Raw genomic sequence first — 12,364 nt, forward strand, 5'->3', positions numbered from 1 at the left:
ATAAATTAGAGATGATATTTTAAAAGTTAATATTCGTTAACCTTGCCTTTCTCTCTTTAAGTTCATCTTAGTTGATCTCTCCTCCCTGGAGAGGAGGAAGAGATAGTGTCCTATAAAATGCTGTGGATACTGTTGCAGTATGGGGACGTAAAGACACAGTGCAAAGGAAGTGAAGACAGTATTGAAAAGCTTGAGTTTGAACCCAGCACTGTCATTCACTTGTAGCACACACTAAGCTTGTGCGACTTGGCCTCTGTGTCACTCATTTTTCTCATCTGTGACATGGAAAGCATCTATTCTCACATATGAAAGGGACAGTCACTAATATTTACTAGGCATCTTGTTCTCAGTGCTCTGTACATGTGATCTCACTCATTTCCTAACACAGTGGAGAGGTGGGCATCACTATGGTTATATCCACTTTGATAAGCAGCCTGGAGATACCACTAACAATTCAATTTATATATGGAGAAAAAAGGTGTTTTTTTTTAAATTGGACAGAAAGATGAGATGTAGAGGGAGGTATTGTTTCCCTAATTGGTTCTTGATTGATTGTGTCAATAAAAAAGGTGGAAGCCAATTGCTGTGAGAAAGGGAAAATGTGTGACTTCTGGGTCCCAAGAGGAAGAGAAGGGACGCAGGGAAGGAAGAGAATTTGGACCAGGCTTTGGAACGAAGAGGAAGCTGCAGTCATGTAGGTCTTGAGGCACCTAGAGTTTGTAGCCTCCGCTACTAGCAGGGGTCTAGGAGCTTGGCGGGAGCTTGGTGATAGAATTAGGGCAGAAAATTCTTCGCCCAGCCATTGAGTTACCTGGCTAGTTTTAAAATAATAAAACTGTCTAGTGTTTTCTATCAGAGCTAAGGTGGGCAGGAGGAGAACGAGGGCAGCTGGGGCGGTTTTTTGGCGGCTTGGCCAAGCCAGCTGGAATGAAGCAAATTGGAAGTAAGGCCAGCCCAGGGAAGGAGGTATCGCAGGCTAGGGGGAGTGAGATCTTGGAGCTAGGCTGAGAGCGCAGCCCAGGCAAAGAAGCAAGCATGGCTTTTAAAATTACACCCAACAGAGCACAGCAAATTGTGTTTTGTAAACATATGGAGGCATACCACGGCTATGGTTAATAATAATAGTTAATTTGCATGGAGGGCCTGCATGTGTTAAGACTGGCCATACTCTATATGGGTTCTTTCCTTCAAGTCTCAAATCAGTTCAATGATATAGGCATTGCCCCAACTCCACATGGAACCAGCCTAGCCTCAGCATGAGCCACTGATTTGTCCATGCTCCCATAGCCAGTGACTCATCAGGCAGGGCTTTGAGGCACGAGGAACAGAGCTATAAGCATGTGTTGTAGGGTGAGACCTACCTGTTTGGAAATATTTCCCCATGTTTGGTTGGGGAGGTCACCAAATTCTCCAAAAACCATACTGACTATTGTTACTGCTTGTAAGTGTTCACAGAACACTTATTGCTGAAGACATTAAACGCATTGATCAAGACATACAGAAACCACACTTGGCTGGAAGTTTCCTCCCTGCTGGCTAGTCTCATAGTGCCAGAAGGTGCCTCACAGACTGCTGGGCTGAATTTCTAACAGTTTTACCCAACTGTGCACCCTGTATAAAACAATACCAATCAGTCAGGCAGGTGAGCCTCCTGGAGCATTAGTGGCAAGTCTGTAACGGGGTAGCCAACCACTTTCTGATTGGACTTACTAGTTGGTCCACAGGGGGTAGTTTAGATGTCATACTGTGAACCTGATCAAAAGCCCATGGCTGGGAAGGACATAGGCCCTAGTGGGAAAGCTGTTTTGTTAAATGAACATGTCTTGCCTATCAAATGGCCTTATAAACAGCTATGCGTATCCACATCGAATAGTGCTGCTGTCAGCCTTAGTCAGAAAATCGTTTTCTGAAGTGGTTAAGTAGTGGTTTCAGACTCATAACTAGTTAAAGTACCAAGAATAATAGACTGTTGACTGCCTAGCCGTAAATGGGATGTCTCTATCACCTGCTTCCAACGCAATGCTCAGGGAACATCACAAAAGAAGGGGAAGAATCTAAGAGCTAGAAGAGGTGTGGAGCTCTGACTTCTGGACAGGAAGTAGCTTTTACACTCTTGAACTCAGAGCAGCTGTGATTAATTACACAAGATATGCACGGATTGGGCCTGTTGGCACACTGTAATGGAAGTGGGAGGGCTCGGAGAGCTCCACCCATCCCTGAGGATTTATACACAGTTAATGGTTGATGAGGGAGGGAGACACATTCTTATCTGTGGTGTTGTCACTGATAATGTACCCATGCTTCTGTGACCAACCCTGACAGGACACGCACGCACGCACGCACGCACGTGCACACGCATGCACGTGCACGCACGCACGCACTCACAGGGGCGGGGTGTAGGCAGGAAAAGGAAGGAAATTAGTTAAAATTGAAAAGGCCGGAAGGTAGGGTAACAAAGGCATGAATACAATCAAAATACATTACATACATGTATGAAAATGTCACAATGAAACATGCAATTTTTATATTAATTACATATAGTTAACATAGGCTAATAAAACATTTTTAAAAAGATATATCTATCTATTGGCTAGAGATACAGACCAGTTGGTAGAGCACTTGCTTTGCATGTATGAGGCCCTGGGCTCCAGTCTCAGTATTCAAAAACTAAACTAAAATAATGTATACAAAAAAGAGAGAGAGAGAGAGAGAGAGAGAGAGAGAGAGAGAGAGAGAGAGAGAGAAATATTTCTTCAACGCTCATGAGGTGAAGGCGTGGCCTTGGATTATGAGGGCTTTAGCCGGGCAGTGGTAGCACACGCCTTTAATCCCAGCACTTGGGAGGCAGAGGCAGGCGGATTTCTGAGTTCGAGGCCAGCCTGGTCTACAGAGTGAATTCCAGGACAGCCAGGACTACACAGAAAAACCCTGTCTCCAAAAACCAAAAACCAAAACAAAAAAAAAAAAAATGAGGGCTTTAACTCCAACAGAGAGTTCATTCATTGATGGATTCAGAACTGAATGGGTTACTGGGACGTGGTGGGAATTTAAGGAAGTAGGTCAGAGGAAGGAAGTCATTGAGGAAATGTCTTTGGAGGAAATACATTGTATCTGTGCCCTCTCTCTCTGCTTCTTGACTGTCATGAGATAGCCACATCTGCCCTACCTACACAATTCCTGCCAGGACGGTGTGCCTCCTCACAGGCTTAGAATTAACAATAGATTTGCCTATTAAGAAACATGACCATGGGCTGTAATCTCTGGAATTGTGGGACAAAGCATCTCTCTCTTTCTGTCTTCTAAAAGCTGTTTTATCCAGGTATTTTGTCACAGAAATGGAACCCTGACTAAAGCTAGACCTGAGTTTATTCTGTGCCTTAGCCCTCTGCTGGTATGAGACTCCTGACATCACAGAGTCTCTTTCTGTGACATGACATCAGCTTCTTCACAGGGCTCTCACCGGAATACTTTCTACTCAAGGCCCATGAAGCATATTCATAGGCTGACATGGTAAATGCTGAGAGCATTCTGACTACAGGCCTTCTTCTCTCCATGGCTCCATCCTGCATTTCCACAGGTGAGCTCATTTGGTTCTCTTAGCACTTAAGACCTAGGGACCAAGTGCTCATCACCACTCTTGCAAATCAGCAAACCTACTTTCACAAGGCTGGGCATTGAGGAAAAGGGTAGACCTGACACCCACATCCGTGCAGGTAGACCTCAGATCTGTTAAATGCTGGAAAGTCTTAGAGTGGTCTTTCCACTCTACTATAAGATACCTCTTCTGACATCTGACTCACCATAGTCTAGGGCTCGCTGGGTGATCCTCGCCTTGATTCCAGGGTAAACAGTCTGGGAGGAGGCGCTGTAGAGACTCCACAGGAGGAAGCATGCCCAGAGGACTGGGGCCTGCTTTGTTGGCATCTGCAGTGAATCAACATTTAGAGTTCCTTTAGATATTTTTGCTTCCTCATCTGTCAATTCCACCCACTGTTTTTAGGCTTTCTTATTTTCATTGCTAACTTCTCTAATGTTACCTAGCCAATCTATGCCTTTTCCCATTTGCTGACCCACCTATGCATCCATTCCGACATCATGTGTAGCAAAATACATTGTAGATGTAGAGATGACCTGCGTATGACCCTTCATCTTTGTTTTCCATGGGCTAGGGGGTGAGCTGGATGTGTGTATGAACACACACACACACACACACACACACACACACACACACCCTGCAATGCAATAAAATAACTTCAATAGGGCTGTACCCTGAGAAGGATCCTGGCTCCTTGGGGTGAGATGCAGAACAAATACATTTTAGAACATGTAAGTCAGTCATGTAGCCTTATGGCATGAATCAAACTCATCTGCTTAAAGACCACTGGTAGCTCCCCTTTATCTACAGGACTCCATGTAAGCACTGAGCACAGCAGTCAAGCTCTCATTTAGGCCAGGCATGGTGGTGCACAGTTGTAAGCTCAGCTTTTAGGAGGCAGAAGCAGGAAGGTCAGGAGTTCGAGTGTGGCTGTGGCTCTTTAGCAAGTTCTTGAGAGTCTGTCTCAAAACAAGCCAAAGAACAAAATAAACCAAGATTTCCTTTTATTGTCTCTGCATGACTGAGCTGCTGTACCTACTCTTCTAAGCAGTGGTATTCCAAATGAGCCCATCAGAATCATCTGCTTGCTATTCATTGATTTACTAGTCCGTGAGTACTTGTGGGCCTACTGTTCAACTCTCCCGATGTGAACACACCCATGTGTGTGTGCACATCCTCCATTCCAGTTTCTGCACTGTGCTCACCCATCCATAGTCTCCTGGTGAAATCATTCTCCTGGGTCAACCTCTGTGACAATATTCCCTACTGTGCCATTTCATGCATGCATGGTTCATTACACACCCCTCTCAACCTTGACTAAGACTATACCCTGTCTTAGTCAGGGTTTTATTGCTGTGATACAAACCCCATGACCAGCTCTTTGTTCCCCCAGACCCAGTCCACAGGGTAGTCTAGTCTAGTGCTGCAACAGAACACCTCATGCAGCCTTCCCTTCTCCCTGTCCACACTCCTGTGCATCCCACAGACTATTGCCCTCTCCCCCTCCTGCCTCCCCTCTCCTCTCTCATTGCTGTTTCTCAGATCCTAACTCAGGCAAACACCTTTGTTCAACCACAGGCCGCTTGAGATCAAGGTGATCAAACTGGAAAGGAAGACGTCGAAGTATCATTATTTGCAGATGATATGATCCTAAAAAATAAAAGTGATCCTAAAAATCCAACCAGGGAACTCCTACAGCTGATAAACACTTTCAAGCAAAGTAGCTGGATACAAGATTAGTTTTAAAAAAGTAGCTCTTCTATATATAAATGGTAAACAGACTGAGAAAGAAATTAGGAAAATAACACCCTTCACAATAACCTCAAAAAGTATAAAATATCTTGGGGTAACTCTATCCATGCAAGTGAAACACTTGTATGATAAAAAAACCTCAAGTCTTTGAAGAAAGAAATTGAAGAAGGTCTCAAGGTGGAAAGCTCTCCCATGCTCATGGGTCGGTAGGATTAACACAGCACAATGACTGTTCTACCACAAACAATCTACAGATTCGAAGCAATTCCCATCAAAATTCCGACACAATTCTTATATTTCTGGTTGTGAGCCTAGCCTTTAACGGCTGAGCCATCTCTCCAGCCCACCACAATTCTTTACAGGCCTTGAAAGGGCAATTCTCAACTTCATATGGAAAAGCAAAAAACCCAGAGTAGCGAAAACAGTCCTGGACTAATAAAAGAGCTGCTGGTACATTTACACAATGGATCATTTATTACTCAGACCTTAAAAAATGACATCATGAAATTTGCTGGCAAAAGGATGCAGGAACTAGAAACAGTACAAACTACAATCCACAGACTAAGAGGAGGCTCTCGAGGGGAAGCATGGATATCCCTGGGAAAGGGAAATTGAATAGATTTTATGTATGGATGTGGGGAAGGGATGGAGGGAGAAAGCATGAGGAGAGAAGGCTAGAATTGGAGGACATTTGGAGAGTGGTGTGATAACCAAGTGCAGCAGAAACTTCCTGGAATCTCTGTGAAGGTGATTCTGTTGAGAACTAGTAACGGAGGATCCTGGGTCTGAACTGGCCATCTTTTGTAGTCAGTCAAGGCTTCCAGTGGTGGGACTGGCTTGCATTTGGTTGACTTGTTAACTGAGTGGGTCCCGGGGAGATCCCCAAATAACCCAGTCTGATGTTAGGACAGAGGGTTGCTCTCTGAAAGCTGACAAGCAGGGTCATATTGCAGAGGACAACCTCCACACAGTTCATTGAACATAGTGCTCTTCAGGCACCAGCCCAGCCACAAAACCTTCAACCAACCATCTGTCCTGCCTGCAAGATGTGCTGGGGCAATGGTGGTGCAGAATTTGCAGAACTGGCCAACTAATGTCTAATTTAATTTCAGGCCCACACCATGAAAGGGAGCCCATGACTGACTTGGTTACCATGCTTGGGTAACTAAGAACCAGAGTCTGGATAGCCAAGAAACACAGGGTAGAAGCAAACACAATTGGAAAAACCAAAGCCAAACCAGAACAATGAAATCATTCCTAATGCTATTTTGCTATATGCATAGATTGGTGCCTTGTGCAGTCGTCATCATAGAGGCTTCCTCCTACAGCAGATGGGAGCCGGTGTAGAGACCCACAGCAGGTTTTATGTGAAGAGAAAGTCTAAACTGAAGGTCTCCATCTGCTCCCTCCCCTCAGAGCTCAGGGAAGTCCACGGAAGTGGAAGAGAAAAGAGTGTAGGAGTCAGAGGGCATGGAGGACACCAGGAGAATATGGCCCATGGAATCAGCTAAGCAGAGCTCACATGGCTCACAGAGACTGAAGTGGCAAGCACGGGTCCTGCAGGCGTCTGCACCAGGTCCTCTGTGTACATGCTGTGACTGTTAGCTGGGTACATTTGTGAGACTCCTAACAATAGGAGTCTGTGTGTCTCTGACTCCTTTGTCTGCTCTTGGGACTCTTCCTCCTACAGGGCTGCCTTGCCCAGCCTCAACATGAGGGTTTCTGCCTCGTCTTAGTGTGTATTGTTTTATTGTTTGGCTGTATCTTGAAGGCCTGCTCTTTCCTGAAGAGGAAACAGAGGTGAAGTAGATCTGGGAGAGAGGGAAGCTGAGAGGAGTAGAGGGAGGGGCAACTGTGGTATGGAGGTAGTGTATGAGAGAAGAATTTATGTTCCATAAAAATGAACAAACAAATCATGTTTCACCAAAAAGGACCTCAGCTCACTTCCCAAATACACTGGAACATTCTCATAAAAATAACGTAATTCATAGGAATAACGAAAGTCTTTAAACTTTGTAAAGTGTCATTTTTTTCAACTATTTTTCATCTGCATAATGAAATGTACATGTTGATGTCTCATGAAAATAAGATTTGGGAATAGAACACTATAGTTACCCCATCTTTCTCCCTCTTTTTCATATTGTATTAGAAATTTAAACTGATATTTAAAAAATAAAAATGTCTTTCACCTTGTTTTTAAGGGACAGTTGCCTACCTGAAAGAACACAAACAAACAAATAAACAAACAAACACCATGACCAAAGCAACTCAGAAAGGAAAGAATTTGTTTTAGCCTGCAATTCTACAGCACAGCCCATTGCTGAAGAAAGTCAGGGCAGGAACTCAAGCAGGGCAGGAACCTGGAGGCAGGAGCTGAACCAGAGACCATGGAGGAGAGCTACTACTGGCTTGCTCTTCCTGGCTTCCTCAGTTTGCGTTCCTATACACCCTAGGATCATTTGCCCAGTAGTGACATCACTCACAGTGGCCTGAGCTCTTCTATACCAATCACTAAGCAAGAAACTGCCTTACAGGTTTGCCTACAGGCCAATCTGTTGGGGACATTTTCCCAGTTGAGTTCTTCTCTTTTCAGATGACTCCAGATTGTGTCAAGATGACAAAACAACAGCAATAAAACAAAACAAAACAAAAAATCTTCAATGAAACAGCATAGCATTATGTAGGTTGGGGCAGTTGACACATGCTGTTATCTGCTAGACAGTAGATAGACCTCTCGATAGTTCAAGCCAATGTCATATCACATGTAAATCTTTGATAACTTCCCTTCTAGTCTCCCTGCTTCAGTATTTGTCCCTTTCTGGGTAGTCAGTGGGGCTGTGAAGGTAGGATCACATCAGCCCCTCTGGCTGGCTCAGTTACAGCCTTCTAGCACATTCCACCTCACTCAGTGTAAATTTCCCTAGAATCAAGGCTTCCTCAGGCTCTGCTCCCTCATTGACCTCTTCCTGATGCACACTGGGGAATACTAGCCAGTTTAGTTCACTAGGTCTTTCTAGAACACCCTGAATAGCCTGTCCCTATTCTACACTTGTTTCATCTGCCTCACACAGTCTTCCCCAGATTGACTTGTGTCCAGGGCTTTCACTTTCTCTAGAATGGCTAGCATCACCTCAAAGAGCCTTTCCTGTCTATTCTCTGCAAAGCCTGACCCTCCACTGCGACTCTGATAATTCCTACGCTCTTTCTCAGGATTAATTTTTCTTCAAAGCATGTATCATCTACCACACTGCTTCTTGAAAAAAAATTCCACCTAGAATCCTCTTTGCCCAAGAAATTTTTATTCTATTCTGGCTCTATAGGCTTATAAAATACCTAAACAAAACCAATATTTACTGATAATAAATCAAAAAAGAAATTTATTTTAAAATAACAAAGGGAGGCTGGGTCAGAGGTGAAAGGTTGAGTTTTTGCCTTGGGTTCCATCCCTAGGGACACAAAACAGCCTTTAATATATGTAATTTTACTATTTGTTAGGGACAAAAGGAAATTTGCATACCGTTGAGAGGGATGTGTTTATTTTTATTAAATTATTGTATGTTTGATACTGTTGGATATAGAACATCTTCAATAATTTTTTTCAGAGTAGATCAGTATTTTCATTAAAAAAAAAAACATCATGACATGGTACTTTGCATAAGGACAGTATGAAAAGTGTATTTAGGGCCATTACAGAGTTGTTGGAAATATGTGTAATCCAAAATTCATTTAATGGTTTTTTTTTATATGAGACTCAAATTAGCAACAAAAACAACAGTTTCAGAAATCAAACATTCTAAAACAATAATGATGATGATGATGGTAATGGTGATGGTGGTGATGATGATGTAAAAACCAACATCCTAATGTAACAAACTCCAGAGATATATTCATTTGATACTTATTACGTGCTGAGCAACTATTCTTGAAAAGTATTAAAAGTTTGTTTTTTAATTGCCTACAAGATGGCTTAGCATGTAAAGGAGCTTGCTGCCAAGTCTGATAGCCTGAGTTTGATCTCTGGGACCCACATGGTAGACGGAGAGAGTTAACAAGTTGTTTTCTGACTTCCACACATGTGATGTTGCTTGTGTGTCCCCATTCCAACACACACACACACATACACACACACACACACACACACACACACACACACAAATGCAATAAAAAGTTTTTGTATTCTGTAGATAGACCACTGTGAGAGGATGAAACTTTGTGTGCACAGTAAGAACACTGCAGTTCATAGTGTGATAGTCATTAGTGTGAGCAGCAGATGTTGGTGCTGTATGGTGTGACAGCCTGTGCAGTGAGCATGTCATCTGTTCAGAGCGATGGCTGCAGTGACATCACACTGAGGAACACTGGAACATTCCCAGAAACACTTAGGTTCATTAAGGGGTTTGAATTGATTTTTGGTGACTGTGTGTTTAGATACCTCTTCCTGCTATATTTTTTCTCCAGTTCTATCAGTTATGAGACTTCATGTAGAGCTGTGATTCTTAGATTAAGAAGTTATAACCTAATCATTTTTAAATTACTGATTATTGGGTTTTCTCCTTTTCTGAACATTTTTCGGTGCTATAAGGAATGACTTCATCAGAACTTTGGACAGCAACTGGCACACAGTAGGCAATGAGCAAACATCGAATGATGGACTGGATGAATGAATCATTGTCTTCTTGAGGCTATGAGTTGAATCACATGTGCCTTACAGGCTTCTACTTAGCTCAGGGAAGTCCTGAGACCTTAGCGTGAGGTGCTCAAGGCTCTGAATTGTGATTGCCTCTTTACTTCTCTGTCCTTACTTCACTAAGGGACTGTTTTATTTCTGTAGCTCCAGAGTCTAGTACAATGCCTGTCTCAAAGTAGTCATGCAGAAGTATCATGATGAGGCAAATACACTCTCCGAGGAAAAGAAACACATTGTATTCAGTGTTATGTCACCCATGTTTGGAATGTGTAAGTAAGCAATCGTTTGCTTGTTCAATTAATGCTGCCCCGTGGATTAATGCCAACCTATTTTTCTTGTTGGCTAAATGACAGGTGCCAATAGCCAAAGTGGTGTAGACTTATTTCAATGGCAGCCAAATGATTAATAGCCACACAAGCCTTACTTCTTGTTTGGGGGTGTTTACAGTTTGGATGAGTTGTCGCTGCTGAATTCACAAAGGCAAGGTCACATGAATTTAAAACAAGTCGAGGAAGGTGGTCAAGATAGTGACATTTTTGAGAGGTCTGTGCTTGGACAGAAGGAGGACTGCGGTCAGATAAGCACTGGAAGAGGCTTAAACCTTGGGAGCAGCCCTGCTGAGGAGAAACAGGAAGGGTGGGCTTGGTTAATGTGGCTGAGAAGTTTGAACCAATTGTAGCTGTAAAGGTGAGAAGATGGAGATGAGGATGCAGACAAGCTTTTTTTTTTTTAAACATGTGTGTGTGTGTGTGTGCGTGTGTGTGTGCGTGTGTGTGTGCGTGTGCGTGTGCGTGTGCGTGTGCGTGCGCGTGCGCGTGTGCGTGCGCGTGCGTGTGCGTGTGCGTGCGTGTGCGTGCGCGTGCGCGTGCGCGTGCGTGTGTGCGCGTGCGTGTGCGTGTGCGTGTGCGTGTGCGTGTGCGTGTGCGTGTGTGTGTGTGTGTGTGTAGGATATCTAGAGAAATGCTTTTAAAGGACAGGACAGTATGCTTAGGGTAAAAGGGGCAAGCAAGGCTGTTGCTCCTCTTTCTTGGACCTTTGGGTGAAATGGTAAAAGATGCCCATTTGTCAGAGCACAGTGGTGCCATGGAGAGAGCAAGTTAGCAAAGCAGCACACCGATGTGTGAGCTTGAGGGGAAGGAGGGCTTACCTCGTGTGTCCTTTGAACTACTGGTTTTCTCTAGAGACCACCAAACTCACACAGTGGGCCTGTGCTCAGATAGTATTTTACTGGAGGGCCATGAGGATTAGAAAGTGACTTGACTTGCCTGTGAGAGTCTACCTTCATCTTTACTCTATCTTTAGGTGTAAGCATACCCAGATCTGCTTGCATCCCTCACCTGGCCTCCCAGGAGCCTCCTCTATGTATGTAATATAAACCAAAGTGAACCCTCAAGCCCCTAAATAACTGAATAATGCCCAAATAATACTACCATTCACAGACATGTGGTGGTTAAGCGCATGCCTTTAATCCCAGCACTCAGGAGGCAGAGACAGGAATCTCTGAATTAGAAGCCAGCCTGGTCTACAGAGTAAGTTCCAGGACAGCCAGAGCTACACAGAGAAACCCTGTCTCAAAAACAAAAAGACAAACAAACAAACAAAACAAAACAATTAAAAACCACTGCTCATGTTTTTCTTTATCTAGGCTACAGAAACCTTATGCCCCCTGGAGGTCCAGCTAATTATTTTTATTTGTTTGGATATGTGTATGTGGTGTGCACGGACGTGATTATGCAATGTCACACGTGTGCATGTGTGTATGTGTGCACTTAAATGCGTAGGGCTGATTTGATACCAGATGTATTCTCCAACTGCTCTCCATTTTAATTATGTTCAGCTTGCCTGGACAGAGAAGCCTGTCTCTCAAGTGCTGGGATTATAGGGGACCACTGTGCTTGCCCAGCTTTAAAACACACACACACACACACACACACGCACAATATTGTCCATGCACATTATTGTTTGTGTGTGTGTGTGTGTGTGTGTCAGAGAACAAGTTATTGGAGTTGGTTCTCCTTCTACCATGTACATTCTGGGGATCGAACGCGCATCCTTAGGTTTGGTGGCAAGTGCCTTTATTCACTGAGCCATCTCACCAGCTGCTACCGCTACCCAGGCTTCCCAGAGCTTCTGTGGATCTGAACTCTGGTCCTCACACTTGAGTGCTTTATCCACTGGGGCCATTTTCAGAGCCCCTGAGGTGAGTGTTAAGCATGCTCTCTGAAGGCCTTTCTGACTTCCTTGAGCTCATCTCATTTCTTTCTGAACTACAGGTGAGAAAGTATTTATTCATGTGTATATGTTTACTTTCTTGAGAATCGGCAGCCTCT

At 43.9% G+C, this 12,364-nt stretch overlaps 1 protein-coding gene across 1 annotated transcript in view; it reads right to left on the reverse strand.

The window, feature by feature from the left end:
* Nucleotides 1-12,364, reverse strand: part of Bpifc (BPI fold containing family C) — a 59,716-nt gene that overhangs the window by 43,949 nt on the left and 3,403 nt on the right. The window contains exon 2 of the mRNA XM_076919815.1: nucleotides 3,801-3,924. Within this exon, the coding sequence (XP_076775930.1) occupies nucleotides 3,801-3,924 (124 nt within the window). The remainder of the gene's footprint in view (nucleotides 1-3,800; nucleotides 3,925-12,364) is intronic.

This window comes from Arvicanthis niloticus, chromosome 22, assembly GCF_011762505.2.
Source record: "Arvicanthis niloticus isolate mArvNil1 chromosome 22, mArvNil1.pat.X, whole genome shotgun sequence".
Lineage (NCBI taxonomy): Eukaryota > Metazoa > Chordata > Mammalia > Rodentia > Muridae > Arvicanthis > Arvicanthis niloticus.